Consider the following 20,475-nt stretch of genomic DNA (forward strand, 5'->3'; position numbering starts at 1 on the left):
ATCCTAGTCAATGTAGACAGACAATGTTTAGTTTACAATAGAACAAGATAACCACACATAGGAAGGCTCCAGCTGAGGCCATCAGCTGTAAGTACAACTTTATATTTGGCTCAAGTGGCTATTGAACATCCAGCTGTGCTGAGCTCCTTCACAGCGCGTCAGGACCCCCTCAGCTATAGGAGTTTCCCCACAGTCTCAGAAGTCCCACTCATCCCTTGAGTTCTCACGGCCTTGGGAGTCTTTGCTCCCCTAAACACAAAATGCAGGCCCGGGATTTCTAGCAGCCACATGTTATTGCACAGGATGGTCTGTCCTAAGCCAGACTCTTGGCTAGGAAGGTGTGAGACTAGCCCTTTAGTACAGCGGCCAAGCATTAGCAGTCTACAAAAGCACGTTCAGAATAGCTTCTTAGTCTATGCCAGCTCCTGGTTATCAGGCTAACAGAAAAGGCAACATGGCAGCTTCACATTTTACATGAAAGACTAGCATTGACATTGACTGGGCCTCCCATAAATATAGTGATCATGTTTATTTAGACCCAAGAAAAATGAGTTCACACCAGTCTTTTCTTCACATAAGGTTTGTGTAGCATTAAAATTGTTATGGACTAGTGGCTAGCCACGAAGGCAGATATGTCTAGTTCTCCTTTGCAAAACAGAAACATCCCTGTTTTGAAGCATGTCCAGTTTTCCCAAACAAAACATACATACACCTTTGTTATTGCACATCTTTCAGATAAACGTGTATATGTGATATATATATTTAAATATGCTACACTTAGAAAGACCATGGCACTTTATAGAATACATGTTTAACAAAGACCACTCATACACACAGATGCTTGAGAACCATACAGAAACCCTTCCACAGTTAACGTAATGCTGTTGAATTACCACACAGGTTTAAAGAATCCACAGACTCCACGTATTTCTGCTTTAGCGTTCATTGAGAGGCTGAGCACAAATGCAGGCAAAGTAAGACTTTTCCTGTATAGTAATGGACCTAATACTAGAAAAGTAAGTGTCTTTTAATGAAAGTTTTATTCTACCCTAGCATGACTGTAGATGGTCCTTTCATTCCTTGTGTAAGTCTGGGTATTAATTTGAAGGTCTCAAATGTTGGACATCACCTTTTCTCCCTCTGCTCCACTGAGTCAGCATTTAGGTAGTTTTCAATAGCATAGCGTTTCATTTGTGCCCCTTTTTTTGGGGGGGGGGAGGAATCTTCTCTAATGTTTAAATTAGTGAAAAACACTGTTAAGTAACTTAGTCTGGCAGAGAGGCCACATTTCTTTCATTTGTGACTGTTAACAGGTTGATATGGTCCACTGCCACCTTAGCCTAGGAGCAGGCCATGGGCGTTTGTACAGGATCCTGGCTTAGGACTAGGTTGTATTCAAAATACCTAAAATTTTATCTGGTTAAGATCAAGGAAAACAAAGTATTCTTGTCACAGTTTTCATGCCAAGTATTGCCCAGGCTGGAAACACAGCAACTGTGCTGGCAGAAGGATGGGCTGGAGCATCTCGAACACAACAAAGGACAAGAGCCTGTCCACATGCTGTACGGCCATGCATGCCCTTAGTGATCTGGTCCCTTTCCACATGCTGTATGGCCATACGTGCCCTTAGTGATCTGTTCCCACTTCCGGAGTCTTCCCAGGGCTGCTTAGGGGTTCCCCCTTCTCTCTTCTAAAGAAAGCCACAGGATTTCCACCTTGCTTATTTTGAACACTGGTTCAAAACTGAACTTAAGATCTGATTCAATACCCTTCCTCCATAACCTTTCTCTTCATCAGAGATCAGATGGTTTCTGGGATAGGCCAAAGGGCAAATAAACTATAATGAAACCCCAGTGGGCCTAGCCCACCTGTATATGAGGCAGTTGCTATGGACCAAGGCTTCTGACATAGCTCTAAGTGATTCACTGGGGCATCTGAATCAATCTGAATCAGGGCTGTATACCTGGTTGTATTCAGCAAACACTTGCCAGTAGAAGGTGCTTAACTATTTAACTTTTAAGACAATGCCCTTAGTGGAAACACATCTCTAAAACCAAATGAGTCCTCCCTCCACTTCACTCTTACAGAGGGTCTCTCTTTGCAAGGCTTATATATTGCCAGACTCTGGTAATTCTGGCTACTTTGGTTATATGGATAATTTGTGGAAATTGGATTAAAAGCCCTGAGTCCTTTTTAGTAGTGGTATTTGGTGACTACTGTAAGCATGCCTAGGCAGGTAGGTGTGCTGAGCCTGGTCCAGCCCCTGACTTTGTTCTGTGCTTCCCTGGGGTGGGATTTTTGATGCAAGTTGGCAGTGGCAGTGATTGAGTGTCCCCGGTCGGCTGTCAGGACCAACACCAGAGGCTGTAGAAACTTTCATGGCTAGCTCCTGCTTTCTCTGCAAAGAATGCCAATAGAACTGGAAGCCAGCTGGCTATACAGCACAGTCACCAAACAGAAATTCCTCCCTGCAAAGGCTGGGGTTCTGGCAGCCCCTCCTTGTGAACATCTACACGAGCCACAGCTGCACTGGAGGCCTCTGTCCTTGGGAAGGAAGAACACTAAGGTTCCCCTGGGCAGCCATGCGCAACCCCAACCCCAGGAGAAAACTAACTGCAAGGAGGAGGAGCTAGTTTAGGCACTGGGCTGACTGTCTAAACTCAGACTAGAGTAGATCCACTGCGGGAGTCTATACTGTCCCCACTGAGCCCTTGGTCTGCTGAGCAAACTGGTGTCGTGCTGCAACCTCAGCATGCGCCCTGCTACCAGCAGTCTGTAGTCCTCCTCTCAGCCTCCAGTTGAAACAACTTGAAAGAACTAGGAGCAAACAGACACCACCTCCAGCCTGCATCCTGAGATGTTCAGAGACACATGGCTCTGAGCCAGAAATCTGCCTCAAACCACCCTGAGGCTGGCTGGCCTCTGCTACCAGGAGAGTCTGAGGGGACTCCGCAGTCGGGCTACACATGTCCTTGTCTGGTCTCCTATGTGCACTGCAGCCTGCGCGTGCAAGAACTCTGCTTGCTGGGCGACCCCTCGCTGGTCCCACGAGGGCCTGGGCTGTGGAGTGTGGCTCTGCTAGGTCAAGGCTGGTTCTTCACTTGATTCAAATGGCGAAGACTGTGTCACAAGTCATAAAGAAAGGTAACGGCGGCATTCACGTCTTCCAGACTACAGCAGGCAGACCAGGTTCTTCCCCTCTTCAATTTCTTCCTGGACTTTGTCGCTGGAGGTTGCAATCTCTGCTTGTGCGGAGAAGACAGCACAGATGAACGTGAGCACCGTGCCCCCGGTGGCCGTATAAAAGGCCCAGCCCAGGGAACAGTCTCCAGGTTTGTAGGGAGATGCATGCCGCCCACAGTCTATGGCTTTCTGGCAGCCCCAGCCCGCAGGGTAGAGTATCAGGCCGAGGATGAGGAACAGACCTGAGGGACAGAAGAGAAAAACAAGTGAAGGCCCTGGTGCCTCGACAACCGGCGGCACCTGCTCTGCAGGCTCACAGACAAGGTCGTTCTGCAACAGGGAGTATGGAGTATCATTTGCACTGAAGCCCGACCCGAGTCACCAGCGTCACCTGTAGCTTAGGAGGAGTGCATGCCTAGAAACATTTTCAGCAGCCAGTTCATGTATGTTGGGAGGTGACTCTCACCAGTGATTTCTTAAAAGTGAGTTCATTGACTAAAGGGCTACTTTTTGTTTGTTGTTTTCGAGACAGGGTTTTGCTGTAGTTTTTTTTTTTTTTTTTTTTTTTTTTTTAGAGCCTGTCCTGGAACTAGCTCTTGTAGACCAGGCTGGCCTCGAACTCACAGAGATCCGCCTGCCTCTGCCTCCCAAGTGCTGGAATTAAAGGCATGCACCACCACCGCCCGGCTTTACTAAGGGGCTACTTAACTTACTAAGGCCAATATGGCCGTATAAATAACATTTTAGGGTCTGGAGAGATGACAGGTAAGAGTACTTGGGTACAACCAACACCCAAATAGTGGCTCACTACTGTCTTTAATGCCAGTTTCAGAGAGGACCGGACACCCTCTTCTGATCTCCATGGGTACCAGGCATGCAGTGTGGTGTACATACAGACAAGCAAACGTCACAATAATACCTCAAAAATGAAGTTTGCATTAGAACAGAGCCATGCCCTGTTTCTTACAGACTTCCTATGACTGCCTGATGCTGAAGAAGAGTTGAGTGGTTGCTTCAGAACATGTGGCCCGCCAAAACACAAAATATTTATTGTCTGCATTTTGGCAGAGTTTGCCAACCACTGGTACAAAGTAATTCACCAAGAACCCTGTGGCCTCTGCTTGGTTATAGACAAGACAGGAGCCTTAGCGGAGCCCGCATCTTAACCTTCACCCTTGAGAAGTGTTGTCTGAACCACAGACCAAGGGGAGAGGTATAGCCGTGCCTATTTAGAAATAAAGTGTAAACCCATGGGACTTTTCTGACTTTTAGTGAACTCTCCCCACTTGACCAAGCGCCCTTCTGTCCCTCACTGCTGCATGTTCATGAGTCACTGTGTTTCAACAACTGAGAGATAGATGGTTTCCTGCCTGGTCTAACCTAGGCTAGGACTAGAGGAACAACTTTAGGTATAAGATTTTTACTTGTAGGTGTTGTGCGTGCTGTGGGAGCCCAGCTGGTGCCCACTGGCCTCACTCCAGGCCTGGCCACTCACAAGTACAAGCTGCTAATGAAGAAGGAGATTTTAAGTCACCAAGGACACCGGGACCTCTGATTTCACTTACCAGAACTCCCTGTACAAAGTTTATTAGCATCTTCCATTTCAGCTGACAGCCCCATGCCGTAAGGGAAAGCCGGCTCTACTCTATGCGAGGACAGAGCTTCAGTGCCGTAGCTAAGGAGATGCAGTCAAGTACCAGGGAGGGAAGCCTTTGGAAGTGAAGGCAGACGTGGACATGGCACTTGTCCTCTGTGGATGGAAGGCTGGGTGGGGACCAGCAGGCTCGAGCAGAGTCTCGACTCAATTCCAAAGCTCACAAGGGGCTGCAGAAAAGCTGCTATAATTTACCACAGCTCATTGGTTAGGAGCCCTGACTTTGGAGTAAGGTAAGATCTGTCCTCTGTGAGCTGGATTCTAGTACTTGACCTGTCTGCTCTTCATCATAAAATGCACTAATCTGGGCTGGAGAGGTGGCTAAACAGTTAAGGTAACTGACTGCTCTTCCAAAGGACCTAAGTTCAATTCCCAGCACCCACATGGCAGCTCACAACTGTCTATAACTCCAATTCCAGGGGATCCGGCACCTTCATAGATATACATGCTGGCCAAACACCATTGTACATAAAATACAAATGAATAAAATGCACTAATCTGAAACCCAGAAGGTGGGTCTGATTTTAGTCTGTTAACAGTACTTCATTAATAAAAACAGACTGATCAACCCTTAAGCCAAACTGAAAGAAAAAAATAACAACCAGAGAAATTGAAGGGTCATTAGGAGATTGGAAATCTAGAAGAAATGGATACATCAAGAGGATATAAGCAAAGAGATCTCTAGTGAGCAACGAGAGTAAAAATCTCCCAACAAAGAAGGGCAACACAGACTATATGAATTCACTGCTGGTTTCTACTAGATATCTATAGATGAACTAACACATTTAACTATAACTATAGAGGATTTTTTTTTAATCACTCCACGAAGAAAGCCTTTGGAATCTGGATGGAATTCAAGCATTTATCGGTTCTGAGAGTTTCCTGGTAGCAGGTTAGAGGATTAGCATAGGATTGTGCCTTTGCAAACAGGACGGCTGTAATTCTTCCTTTTCTTTGTACTCCCCCACCCCCGCCCTCATATTTCTTCCTCTTGCCTTATTGTTCTGAGACTTCAAGCGCAATATTGATAAAATTGTAGCAGGCCTTATCGCTATTTCCAAACTTTGGAGGGAATTCCCCTATTTACTACGCTTGCTATTTGCTAAATCCTAACTACTAGTACCTAAAGTTTGAAATGATCTTCAAACTTCCGTAATTACAAAGGGAAAGATTATATTACCATTTCATTTTTACAAGCCAGGCTCACTCTGATTCCATAACCAGATATGAGGATAGGCACAGTAAATGAAAGCCACAGGACCAACTCTTTGACTGGACATAGATGTAAAAGTTATCAACACAATTGGCAGATCCCAAGACATCAACAGCATGGTCATCTTGGTTTAATCCACGGCTGTGAGGATAGTTCAACAAATGTAAAACAATAATACATAAGTAAGATATAGGGACAAAGATCTATAGCATCTCAAACTGATGGCAAAGACCGCTGACAACTTTAACATCCCCTTCGTGCTAAACTTCAATAGGTCTAGATATAACATACTTCTAGCAAGCATAGTAAATGGGGTGAGGTACTAAATAGAAAAGGAAGAAGAAATTAAAGCCGTCCTGTTTGCAAAGACACAATCCCTACTAACACCCTAACCCACTACCAGAAAATTCTCAGAACTGATAAATGCTTGAATTCCATCCAGATTCCCAAGTCTGTCTTCATGGAGTGAGGGAAAATAATCCTCTCATTCAAATGAATGCACACAGATGACTACCAGCTAACCAAAGCACTCACAAGAGGACAGGCAAGGCTGGAGACACCCACAGGCACCAACCTTCCACCACACTGCGGGGCAGTGCAGGAGACATGGCACCCACCTTCCACTACACTGCAGGGCTGGACTAACACACTTAACAGCATGTCAGAGCCCAGAGTAGAGGACACAGAATAAACCCATGCTACAGCTACTCGATTTTCAACAAAGGTGCCAAAAAACACAGGAGAAAAGTTCTCTTCAACAAATGTGGTTGGAAACTGGACACCCCACATGCAAAGGAATAAAAGTGCAATCTCTCTCATCTCACCCGGTCCAAAAGTCCTTCAAAGTGGACCATAGACCTTAACGTAGGGCCTGAAACCAGAAGGGAACGCTTTCACGATAGAGGTGCAAGTCCAGACTTTCTGAGAACTCCACAGCAAGAACTGATTAATAGGACTATTTGCAATTAAAAAGCTTTTAACACAGCAAAGGACGAAGCCTGCCCTGCAGATGGGAAAGAATTTCTTGCCTATTATTCATTGGACAGAAGATTTGATCCAGCTCATAGATAAAAAGATGAAAGATGTGTAATCAATAAATGGAGGCAAATGAGGTCTCAAAAAAAGGGGCTGGAAGAGACTGAGTAAGAAGGCGCTCTTGCGGCTTAAGCAGGAGGACCAAGTTGGGGTGCCAGCACCCATTTAAAGTCAAGTGTGGCTTGCTTCAGTGCCCTTGTCACCCCAGCACTTTTGGGGGCAGAGACAGAGGAGACCACTGGGTTTGGCTGGCCGCCAGCCTAGATCCAGGTTCAGTGAGACACCCTGAGCTACAGAGTGATAGAACAGGTCCCCCAGTGTCCTTCTCCAGCTTTTGCAACACCTGCGCATGTGCACTTCCCCACACACAAAGGAGACAAGACAGGGTTCAACGCTCAGAACGCGGGAAAGTGCAATCAAAAGTATACTTTGAGATTCTATCTCAACTCAGAGTTGTCTTTAAGAAAGCAGCAAATGCTGGGTAGGGCTGGGGAGAGGGGGAGATTCTCACTAGGAATGGAGAGTGCAGACATGAAATTGGTGGCGCAGGTTTTGCCAAAGAACTGTAAACAATACATATGACCCACTCACCCCATTCTAACCAGCACAGATACGTGTGCACCCAAGTTTCCAGTGACGCTCTTCCCTATAGCCAGGTTTGAGGGCATCAAATGAACGGATACAAAAAAATGATGTGTGTACAAAGAAGAGTGGAATTGTGTCATTTGCAGGAAAATGGCTTGAACTGAAGATCAAAATATAAAGTGAATAAACCGGATTCAGAAATACACAATATCCCATCTTTCCCACATGGGATCATAGATTAAAATTGAATATACCCACAAATGACATGAACATAAAGGTAGGAACAGTTTGGGGAAAGGAGGCAGGACACGGTGGCACACACCTTTAATTTCAGCACTCGAGGGAAGGGTAGGTGGTTCCATGAGTTCCAAGCCAGCAGGGCTACCTAATAGAGTGGAGGTGAACAAAGTAGTTTGGGGGGGGGTGTGGCCAAGTATGATACACGTGGATGAAGTGTTCTAACAAAGCCGCTATTTGAGGGAAGATGTCCACATCAAATAAATGGGAAAAAAAAAAGACCAAGAGCTGGATGCCAGGGTAAAAGCCATCAGCAGAGTTCTCCAAATACAGACAAGCACAGCTGGAGGACCTTTCATAAAAAGGTCACCTCTGGGGGCTGAGAGATGGCTCAGAGGTGTAAGAGCACTGACTGTTTTTCCAGAGGTCCTGAGTTCAATTCCCAGCAACCACCATGGTGGCTCACAACCATCTATAATGAGATCTGGTGCCCTCTTCTGGCTTACAGGGATACATGCAGGCAAGATGCTGTGTACATACATAATTAATAATAAATCTCTTTTAAAAAAGTAACCTCTGCAGTGGCGTTTCATCGTTTCATTTGTATTTTTAATAAATAAGCTTGCCTGAAGATCAGAGAGTAAAACAGCCCCACTGATCAGCCTTACAGAAACAGGCAGCGGTGGGGTGACACACACCGGTAGTACACACTGGTTTGCCATAGAAACCGGGCGTTAGTGCACACCTTTAATCCCAGCACAGGGAGGAAGATAAGATGGGGGAGACCCCTCTCAGTCTCATTCTGAGACTCTTTGGAAGCAGGATCACCATTTCAGACTGAGGTAGAGGTAAAGAGTCAGTGGCTGGCTGTTTTGCTTTTCTGACCTTCAGGCTGAACCCCAGTTTCTGGCTCCACATTTTTATTAATCGTGCAGCACACTCTAACTGCTGGGCTTCAGAAGTTATAATAATGGGGGAGAAGAGCGATCCTGCTCAGGGCTAGAGCTGAGCCTTTGAAAGGACAGCCTCCATCTGAATAGAGCTTTGCTTGGCGAGGAGATCCGACATCGCTTACCTAGTTCTTGAATGCTTCCAAGGCCACTAAGACACCCCAGCTAATTCCACAGCAACCTCTGTGTTCTTTAGGGAACCTCCCCACACACCAAGAATATCTTGATAGTTTCCTCCCTCCAGGTCCTAAGGGTTGTGCTGAAGCTACACACCACTGCTGAGCCTTTTACGGCCTGTGTGCTGGTGCACAGTTCTCTCCAGGAGGAATGGTGTCTGAGGCTCCAGGAGAGGGCCCTACACAATGCCTGCTCTCCCGCACAGAGAAGCACATTTCATTCGGGACCCTGGTCTAGGCTCAGCCTCACTGGAAAGCATACAATTATCTTCATGTGGCTGATGGGATCCTGTTAGGAAAAGAGTTTTAAAAGGCATCTTTCTGGACTGGAGAGATGGCACAGAGGTTAAGAGCACTGGCTGCTCTTCCAGAGGTCCTGAGTTCAATTCCCAGCAACCACATGGTGGCTCACAGTCATCTATAATGAGATCTGACACCTTCTTCTGGCATGCAGGCATACATGCAGTTAGAATACTATACATAATAAGTAATAAATCTTATTTTTAAAAAAAAACAGGATATTTTTCTTTTAATAGCATCAAAGGCCCTTTTGCAGCCTGCCAAACCCAGCCAGGAAATATGTCTTTCCGTTCCTTAGCGCACTACAGACCATTTAAGAACCTTGTGGCTGCTACTGACTTAATTTACAAATAAGGCTGCAGGGACACCCTTATCACAGAAGGGTGTCAGGCTCGATCCTATCAAAGCCTCAGCTGGGATACAGGACCAGGAAAGAGTCTCCACAGGAGGATGATGGAGAGTGGGCTGTGGCGTATCCACAGGAAGCACATGACATGCGCAGCAGCGGCTACCACCTCTGCTGCCAGCCTCAGACAGCAGCTCAGAGAGGCCTGGTACCTGGCTGGGTCGTGGGGCTTCTCAGCATGCCAGTGTAAGGGACCACTCTGTCCACTCGGCCCTGCTGGTGGGCCTTTACTCAGCAGAACCATCGTTAGCATGGCCAGTACCATGAAAACAGAAGAATTAGGCCTGCCTGAGGGACAATGGTCCTTAAGATAACTCCTAACACATACACATATTCTCTCTTCCTCTCTCTCTCTCTCTCTCTCTCTCTCTCTCTCTCTCTCTCTCTCTCTCTCTCTCTCTCTCTCTCTCTCATGCACAGCTTTTAAAATCCCAGTTGTCAGCCAGGCATGGTGGCACACACCTTTAATCCCAGCACTCAGGAGGCAGAGGCAGGGAGATCTCTCTGAATTTGAGACCAGGCTGGCCTACAAAGAGCATTCCAGGGGGGCTGGAGAAATGGCTCAGTGGTTAAGAGCACTGACTGCTCTTCCAGAGGACCTGGGTTCAATTCCCAGCACCCACATGGCAGCTCACAACTGTCTGAAAATCCAGTTACAGGGGATCTGACACCTTCACACCAATGCACATAAAATAAAGATAAATAAATCATAAATTTTTTTTTTTAAAAAAAAGTTCTAGGACAGCCAGGACTGTTACACAGACAAACCCTGTCTCAAAAAGAACTGAAAAACAAAAACACAAATGTCATTTTTCTGTGTCTATGTAAGGCCCTAAAAAAATCCAGAAAATTTGGTGCTTCTGGTGGTGGCCCCTTTACATGAATGCCACACTTGGCTGTTCCCCAGAAGAGCCGGTGTGGTTAGCAGAGCCCTGGGTTTCCACTGTCTTCAGGATGGGAGCACCTGCTGTGGCAGGGGTCCCTGGACCCCAGCAAATGTCTTTAGTCACAGCATGCTTGGAGCTGTCGTGGAGTGCAATGGAAATAGGTCACTTGTTTCTTCTGACTAGAACCTCAACGTGGTACCTGGCTGGGTTGTGGCAAGATCAGGAAGAAATGACAGGGAGAACGACTATGGATAGCAGCTGAAGACCGGGGACCCAGCACAGAAAGCTCTAACCTGCTGGGGACCTGTGCTGTGGCTAGACCTAACAGGACAGTGTCCTAGAAACTTCCATTTTCCATCATAACTAAAGGAATCCTCATCCTGTCTCCTTTCTTGCTAACAGCTTCCCAGTCAATGGGACAAGGGGGTTGGAAGATGGAGGGCCCATTGGTCACCACAGTGCATGGCTCAGAGGCAATAAAACTGCACAGAAAGGGATAGGGAGTTTTTTGGACAGCTACTCAGATGCCACCTCAGGCTGGAGACAGAGTCTTAAAGACCTCACTGTGGCTGCCCTCGTTGGCCACTACCCCAGTGTGACCCCGACTTCCACTATACCCTCAGCTGTTCTAGTCCCATCTTCTTGGCAGTTTTTTCTGGGTTTAACTCAATTAGAGTATGAGCATCATGAAAGTACCAACTGTGCCTTAACCCAGCCCAAGGTATAGAAGATGCTAAAATTAAATGAAACACACCAGAAGCGTAACTCATAGTCCTGTTCCTCTGAAGGGGAAGCCTAGCCAATCACCTTGTTTGTAAGGCATGTCCCCCATAGGCTAATATTTACTTATAAAATCATGTGGGCTGCTCTTTGTTTTCCTGCGCTCCTCGCTGGAACCTTGGGTCTGTAAGTTCCCTTTCCTTTCCTTTATTAAAACTGAATTATATATATTAAAGCTAGTCTGGTGAATCATAACTGCCGATCAACCACGCCCCTTCATTCCTCACCACCAGCCAGCACTGGCTGAGAGAAGACCAGCTGCAGAGTCGTGTCCTAGGAAACTTCCGTGTGTCTGCCTAGAACTAAACAGTAAATTTCAGACACACCCCTTGGGTGGGAAGGAAACAGGTTTCAGCCTTTCCTGTACTTGACTGTGGGAAGACTGGACACTGTTGCCTAGGAGGAGCACAGTTGCCCTGAGTCTGAGGATGCTCACTCAGGCTCTGTGAACCCGAGTATGGAGCCACTGGAAGAAGGGGAGGCCTGGTGGCCATCTTACAGCCTCTCCTTTGCCTTTTTGACACCTCCCTTCCAGCCAGTCACATGATACCACACCGCTTCTCCATTGGCAGGTCAAAGAGCCCCCACCCAGCCTCTCTTTGTGGATCCCCCACTACTTACACAGGTGCTGTCTCCCAGCCTGACCGCAGTCCTGCCCCTGTGGAATGTCTGTCTGTGCACACTGACTCTCCATGCGACAGTCCCTGCTCCTCAGAGGTGGCCCTACCCTACCCTGAACACTAGACACTGACTACACTGACTAAGTCTCCAGAGAAGGTAGGAAGGGATGCCACCGAGTACACACTGTGGGCTTGTCCTTGCGCTGGCACATTGTTGCGGGCCATGGTGTGGTATGTGAGCTTATGTGTGTGCGTTTGTGGCAGGTATGAGTTTCATAGTCTCTCAGCACCTCAGGGCTAGAGATACTCAAGAACTGGATCAGAACACGCAGGCTACCATTTCCCCAAACAAGGCACTCAACATCTGCCTAGAAATGTCCCTGTCATCTAAGTCCAGATGTCACCACTTCTGTTGGGATTACTTCTTTCTTCTCTACTGCCCTGTGGACCTTCCCGACATCCCCATGCCGACATTCATGTGGTCCTATGGCTCCATACAGTCTTCTGTCACACTGTTGCTTTCATTCATTCAACTGCTGTCTGCCGAGTTACCAACTGTAAGTCATCGCTCTCCGCTCTGGAGAGCGCGCAGTTCCTTGGTGTGGGCCTCTGAGCTGCCTGAGTACATAAAGGTTTCATTCCCTGTAGAAGTTTCCCTGTCTTCCACACATGTGACACATGCTCTTAATAGTTGTTGACTGACTCAGTGTCCTAATGAGTCACCATGATTTGGTTTCCATCATAAATAAATCTGCTGGGTACGTCATGGTTAACACTGAGTAGCCGTGGTCAAGAGTTCATGATATTTCAGGCTCTGAAGTAGACATCAACTGTTTGAAACACAGCAGATCATCTAACACCATCAAATAGCCATTTCCTTTCCTATGCCTCTGAAGAAACACAGGGGCTTTGTGGGGATCCACTCCGTGGGGTGTCTTCTGATCTAGTTTGTGGCTCAGAGATCTGGACTGAAGACCTAAAGTAAGCGTCAGGCCTGGTCCATGTTGATTCAGCTCTGCTTACTACCACACAACCGCAGAGGACCTTTTCTCTGGTCCCTCACCCTATATGACCATCAAGCACGAGTCAAGTCACAAAGGAGTGACTGCCCTCCAGAAACCCATTCCGTTCTGAAACACAGTTTAGAAGTTGTCCTAAGCCTGGGAGCGGTGTTTCCTTCAACCACCAAATTCAACAAGTGCTGTCCGTACTGATTACAGAGCAAACCAAGACAGGACTGCAATCCCCACCCAGAATTTGGGGCATGGGATGGTGTCCGCCATGCCAGAAGCTGCTCTGGCTTTTCTATTCCAGGACCCTATGCTTCCTTCCAGGCCTTCCCCAGATCCCCAAGCTGAAATCCATATGGTCCGGGGGCTCTACATACTGTCCAAGCTCCTGCCTTCACGTCTGGGCAGCAGCTCTGCACATCCAAGCGCAGGTGTGGACGTCTGATAAGGAACCCGAGACTACTGACCAAACCTGAACTCTTTTTTTTTTTATTGATTTTATTGAGCTCTACATTTTTCTCTGCTTCCCTCCCTGCCTCTCCCCTCCCCTTCAACCCTCTTTCAAGGTTCCCATGCTCCCAATTTACTCAGGAGATCTTGTCTTTTTCTACTTCCCATGTAGATTAGATCTATGTATGTCTCTCTTAGGGTCCGCATTGCTGTCTGGTTCTCTGGGATTGTGAATTGTAGGCTGGTTTTCTTTGCTTTATGTTTAAAAACCACTTATGAGTGAGTACATGTGAGAACTGTCTTTCTGGGTCTGGGTTACCTCACTCTAAATGATGTTTTCTAGCTCCATCCATTTTTCTGCAAAATTCAAGATGTCATTATTTTTTTCTGCTGTATAGTACTCCACTGTGTACCACATTTTCCTTATCCATTCTTTGGTCCAGGGGCATTTAGGTTCAAATCTGACAACTTCTCCCATACATTCTGGAGTTCAGTTCTCATGCCTGCTCCACGCAGAAACCTTGGTGTCACTTTTGACTCATCTCCTTGTCACTCAGACATCGGTTTCAGGAACAGTTGGTCTCTCAAGAATACCTGCTGACCTTCCTTATCGCCTGGAGCGCTTTCTAAATTACTTTCTGGTCATTTTTTTTCCTCTTCAAGGCATTAGCTGGCCTTATTTCCTTAGTGACTCCCACCTGATGAGCCATCTGACCTACGCAGTTTCTCCTAACTACTCCAGAGAACTCTGGACTTCTTGACCAAGCCTACTTTGGTTTGGCCCATTAGAGCCACCACCTTCAGCATCACCTTCAGCATCCTGCATAGTTATGTTGTTCATTTCCTGTCTCCAACAGCTTGAGTACCAATCCCATGTGGGTGAGAACTGCCTGCAACTTATTTCGTGTCCCCGTGGCCTGACAGAGTATCTGATGTGTAATCTATGCTTGGTGAGCATTTGCTGGCTGAAAGGATGAACACTGGAATGATAAGATTTCGCGGCACTGTTCCACGAAGCCGTCCTGCAGAGGTCTTGAAATAGTTAGAGGAAGACTTTTCCAGTCGATAACATGAGCCCGAGGGGTAGGCAGTGTGGGTCAAAAGGAAGCCTGTGTCAAGGCCAAACCACTGGCTGGCCTCTGTCTTGTGTACGGAAATCCTTTGTTGTGAGGCACACGGAAAAAGGCAGCTGGTTAAATGGAACTGATTTTCGGTTATCTAGAGGCTAGTCTCACGTTAACCGCAAAACTCAGAAGCCTTCTCGCTGTGGACACTCAGAGGGGGGCAGGATGGGGAGAAGGCTGTGCGGGAAATGACAGGGCAGAAAGATGATGGGATAAGAACGGGCAGGGGAGGAGGTCCCTAGGAAGAGCACAAACGTGGGGTCAGAAAGACTCCCCAGAGGGGCCAGGCAAGGGCAAAAGGTCACCTCTGCTCAGCAGCCTGAGGGCAGTACGATGCACAGGTGTGTGCGTGCGTGTGTGCCTGCGTGCGTGTGTGTGTGTGTGTGTGTGTGTGTGTGTGTGTGTGTGTGGTGTGTGTGTGTGTGTGTGTGTGTATACTACTGCAGAGGAAGATCATGTTTAGTGACTTAGGGACCATCTATTTCACGCACGTTGGTGTTAGAGCACTCCGTGCTGGCTATCATCTACCTGTATGCTTCCCCGTTTTAATTTTCTTTTTCTCGCGTTATCTTACATGCCAACAGCCCCGAGTCATCCAGCAGCCCCCAAACGCTATCTTTGGGTCAACATCTGTTGTAAGGTGGGGACATTTTCCTGTGCCAGTTCCAGGGTGGGCATTATAGAGACTGACGAAGGCTCACCACAACTGATCACAGCTGGCTCCCAGGCCATTGAATTGGCCACGGAGATTCGCCCTCCCACGGACACAGGAGTGGCCCGTGGGCATCTCAGGGGCAGTGCCTTTGGAACATTCTTCAGTAAAGATCGTCAGCCACCAGGGCAAGGCCTTGAGCAGACTGCCTCCATTTTGCTTTGGGAAGAGAAGGTAGACATGCAGGTTTTTAAAATTCAGAGGCAAAAGCTTTGAATAAAGTTATGAGCAAATGGACAGCCAACTAGCGGGAGGCCAAAGAATTTATTTTGCTCAAATGAGGACACTGGAAATGGCATAAAAAGGGCAAAGAACATAATTTGAAAATAAAAGGGTATTCTTGAAAATGACCATATCTGTGTCTAGGAACTTACTACACTGGCCTCAGCTTTCTGGTTTGCTCTGGACTGGCAGTTCTTAGCTGAGTACGCTGGTATTTGTTCCCAGGGAGCAGTCTAGAGTTCTTCAGAGGACTGCTGTGGAGGAAAGCTGAGGAACTGTGTAAGAGGGGACACCCGAGGAGCCCAGGCGTTTATAAGATAAGAGGGAAGGAGGTTGCTTTTGATTTTCTGTCTTCTCGCCATCTAGCCGCAAGCTCCCTATAGCTGTATTGCTCTTGAAAACTTTTGGGAGTTTATAGATAAGGCAGGCCAGGGTCTGGTTTGGATGTTCAGTAGCAGCCTCACAGGCTGGAGCAGGGCCTGAGTCCGAGGTGACCAGTACAGTTGGGCCGTCAGCCTTTGTGGGACAGTACTGTCTGCCTGTCAACTTGCTATGTGATTAATAGTAGTGACAAGGGGAGGAGAGGAAAGGAGGAACTGGGTGATTCTTCAGACGTAATAAGAGGGCTTGTGACTAATGCTCCCTCCATCTCCCAGAGGTATCCAGTAGGCTGGCTCTGTCTACTGCAGCACTCCCATGGTAGAGTAACTGGCAAGGCAAATACTCCCTAGTGTCAGGGTGGGACGGGAGGACGCAGCAACCTAAATGGAATTGTCTGGATGACAATCAGAGCACAGGGAGGCCCCAGAGGAAGTTGCTGTTGTAATTACTGAAAACTAATGAAGAGTTATCTGATGCCCCTGGAGCATGTGGAGATGTGAAGAAAGGTGGGGTCTCTCCCCTGAGCTTTTCCAGCGTGGACTTAGCAGCAGCAGCTTCCCCTCAGAGCTGGAGAAAGGCAGCTCACACACTGGGGTCACATATTATTCCTTCCCAGCGATGGGAGGAGAACCTGCTTGTCAGCTGTGCGCAGGTAACCAGGAGAACTGTACAGAGTATTTAATCAACAAATTACTCATCAGTCATGAAAAACAGACCACCTGCTGGGACAATCCCAGCTAAGCCTGCATGGGGCTGGAGAGGGTCAGTGGTTAGAGCCCTTGCTGCTTTTGCCTGAGTCTGCTCCCAGGACCTAGGGCTCCATCTTGATGCGCTGCTAGAGTTTCCTCTGTGGAGGAAAAGGAAACCAGTCCCAGCGGCAGCCACCAGGTATCTCACACCCACTTATCCCTCCCAGACCCTGGTTCTGGAGGGGCAAAGGTGGATGGAATTCGGGGTGTCTGACCTTCCATTCATAGCGCCACTCACACTGGGGTTCATGAAAGAAGGCCGCCTGGCTTGCAATGGGAGATTGCTCTACACCCGGTCATGCTGGTGACTACAAAGCCTGGATGGCAGCTGGTGTTGCACACACCCCTTCGCCGCTCACACTCAGACGCATGACAAAGGCAGTGTCGCCCGTACCAGTCCCATGTCCTCACATTTTTACTGATTTTCATGTTCCCAGTCCTCCCTCCCTCTCTGCCATCCCGTTCACCTTTAAGGAAGGAGAACCATGCATAGCAGGCCCTTCATGGCCAAGGCTACATGACTACACCCTCCACTGCAGACGGCAGAGGCGGAGGCCAGCCCACAGGAGTCTCTCTGGTCAGAACAGTGGGAACGCTCACCGCTCGCCCGAGGATGTCCTGAGAGGCCTAGATCACACAGACTGACAAAGGGCTGGAGGAGCGGAGAATCTGAGAGCCAAAAGATGGAGAGAGGCCTGTGAGGAAGGACTGGACTACAGCAGACAGACAGGCCCAGCAACCCTCATGGCAAATCTCAGTGGACCGGTCCCTGCCAGCACAGCTGCGCCAAGTCCTGAGCTCATTTGAATGGCGTCTGTCCCAAGCCTGAGTCACTGGGGATCCCACGGACTTCAACGTTCACCCTCCATGCATTTCCAAAAACAAAGCGTTTGATGCTGTCATGGAAAACCTGGATCTTTACGTTCTACAGTTTCACTGTGGATTACATCCAGGTCACAACCTAAGGAAGACAGCTGGCAAAGGCCAGGCCTGCTGGCTGGGTACCCAGCTTTTGTAATGAGTCCCAGAGGGAATCTGAACCCATGTGTGCTGCTGGCTCTGCCAAGTCCCGGCCACGCTCTCCTCTAGTGCAGGCTAGTCTGAAGTCTCTGCTGCGGGGGAGTCTGAGCAGCCACCTGCAGTCAGCCGCGAATGTGGGCGCTGCCTCCAGGAAGAGCGCAGAGGGAAGCGTACACGCGGGTGAGAAGAAGATGGGGATCTGCGCTCCTCCGTTTCTGAGAACTGGGGGTCTAAGGAAAGCTCTAACGGTCCAGGCCTAAGCTCGGCTTTGCGCTGGTGCCCCACAACCTCATCCCAGGTAGCAATTAAGGGACCAGAGAGCAGTATCATGCAGAAAATACAGGACTTGAGGACAATAAAGCCAATTCCAATGGCTTTTAAAAGATTCCCTGTTCCTTAGAACGCAGCAATTCTTAGAAACACAAAAACTTTCTAAAACTTGACAAGAAAACAGCGACTCTTTCATAGTCGCCATAGAGCCACCATGATTTCCTAAATGCCAACATCATGCTAACTTACTGTCTTGCTAACTTACTGTCTTGCTAACTTGCTGTCTAATTTAATCCTCAAACAACCTTGAGCTACGCGCTATGGTTGCACCTGTTTACAAACCGTAGCAAAGTCGGCTAAACCTGCGGTGATTCACAGCCCTGAGGTAAATCCTCACTCCAGGGACCACTCGGCTATGTGAGGGCAGGAATGACCAGCTTCCTGGCTGCCGTTAGGTCCGGCCTTGAATCAAACCCTACATTTCCAGTTAACTGCAGTTGTTGCTTTTAAAGTAACCAGTAGCAGTTTCTACGGAGGTAGTTCTTCCGCGCATAGCTCTAAAGCCAAAACATCAGTATTTTAAAGATATGGTTTGTTCCGAGAGAGGGTCTTGATATGTAGCCCAGGCTGGACTTATGGTCCATCCTTCTGCCTCCCTCCCCCAAGGGCTCAGATTACAGACATAAACCACCACATCCAGTTCACGGTTTGTATCTCTATATAAGCCCGTGGACTATTTATTTTTAAAATTAGGTATATGTAAGGGCATATGCTTATGTAGTCTCATAGTTTCATGTCTGGTCAGTCACTTTTTAAAGTGTCACTTTGCCACAGGGTAAGAACTACCTTTCCACTAGCTTCCTTGCTGCCCATTTGCTTCACTGTAAGAGACCACAAGGGGGCGCAGCAGAGGACCGCCTCCGGGCAGCCATTCTCTGGTTCCTAAGCTGCTGTAAATGACAGCCAGTATCTTCACACCAGTGTGGACCTCCGTCCTAGGAGGAGGCGCTCACTGAGCCCCTCTAGCAGATGTGAGAACTGAGAAGACTAACTCATCCATATCTATCATTATCTCACCATTGTGCACCGTAAGCCTGGTTATGGACAAAGAAGCCCACCGTTTCTGTATTCTAGACCATCACTTCAAGCCTGTGGCCTCAGAGAGTAGAGGGCTAGGCAGGAAAGCCCTCTGCCTCTTGCCAGTTGAAGACCGTGAGTAACCTCAACATTTCTTAAATGTGCCCAAGTCACTGGGGTGTACAGAAAATTCAGCGGGCTGGAGAGATGGCTCAGAGGTTAAGAGCATTGCCTGCTCTTCCAAAGGTCCTGAGTTCAATTCCCAGCAACCACATGGTGGCTCACAACCATCTGTAATGGGGTCTGGTGCCGTCTTCTGGCCTGCAGGCATACACACAGACTATTGTATACATAATAAATAAATATTTTTTAAAAAAATAGAAGCTCAGCAGGCTGGCCCATGAGGTGTACTTCCTCCTTAACTCTTCTCCGATGGTTTATGCAGGGAGAGAGGTCATAAAAATTCACCTGTGTGAATACACACTTAACTCTGCAAAAAAATGTTTTCTTGCAAGTTGTGAGAAACAGCACCCGAGGGCATAAGAAGATTTGTTAGGTTAACTCATCCTCAGGGGTGGAGCTTACTGGAATGACTGGGTTTTTACCAGATAACCCATGCCTGTAATATCAACATCTAGAAGCTGAGACAGAGGATTCCCATATGTTCAAGAAAGTGAAACAGAAACAGAAACACAGAAACAAAGCAAGCTGCACGGGAACAGACTTCAAGACCGGAAGATAAAGGATGCCTCTGCTTTGCACCCCAAAACTACAAGACACGTTGGAGCCCAAATGTCTCACCCCATGCTGTAAGTGGCCACTTGTTTTTCTTTTTTTGCCAGAACATAGAAATTTCTGTGAGTTTCTCATGGGAAGAGCACTCCGAGGAGGACACATCATGAGTCTCTCAAGCCAGCTTACTAACAAGCCCACAAGCAAGGGATGAAAGCATGGAAGGTCTATCAGACCTGGTCAGAATGTCAATCCCTCCTTTCTGGCTAACCAGGGCTCTTCAAGAGGATGAATGAATCCTGGGTTCAAGCGAAGTTTAACTTTTTAAAACCCTCTGGTACTACTTCACACGTTTTAGATAGATACCTGAGGCGTTATATCTGAGGAGAAGAAAGCTGGAAAGAAAAGGACCCAAACTCTCTGCCTAAAACGTTTCTGCGAGGTTGAAACACCAAGGACAGACTTCAGATTTCAGATAGGAATCTAACGGACAAAGGGCTTCGCGGAATTAGAACCCTTAGATTAAAACAAACACACACTAAGGGGATGTCACGTTCTATCTTCTCACTTAGCATAGAGGTAGTCCTCTGCCCAACAGTGGATCTCCTAGTCAGTAGCAAAGCTAGGAGACAGAAGCTTGTTCCGGCAGATTCTGTGTCTACCTCTACCTGGTCATTCACGGCACAGCCGATCCTATCAGAT

General features: G+C 47.7%; 1 protein-coding gene across 3 annotated transcripts in view; it reads right to left on the bottom strand.

Annotated features, from left to right (window-relative positions):
• Nucleotides 1-2,742: 2,742 nt before the first annotated feature.
• The window catches only part of Lhfpl2 (LHFPL tetraspan subfamily member 2), a 149,314-nt gene continuing 131,581 nt past the window's right edge, over nt 2,743-20,475 (bottom strand). For all 3 annotated transcript variants that reach the window (XM_038322552.1, XM_038322553.1, XM_038322554.1), the window contains one exon: nt 2,743-3,425. In XM_038322552.1, coding sequence (XP_038178480.1) covers nt 3,172-3,425 — 254 coding nt within the window. In that variant the 3' untranslated portion in view covers nt 2,743-3,171. The remainder of the gene's footprint in view (nt 3,426-20,475) is intronic.

The sequence above is a fragment of the Arvicola amphibius genome, chromosome 3, assembly GCF_903992535.2.
Source record: "Arvicola amphibius chromosome 3, mArvAmp1.2, whole genome shotgun sequence".
Classification (NCBI taxonomy): domain Eukaryota; kingdom Metazoa; phylum Chordata; class Mammalia; order Rodentia; family Cricetidae; genus Arvicola; species Arvicola amphibius.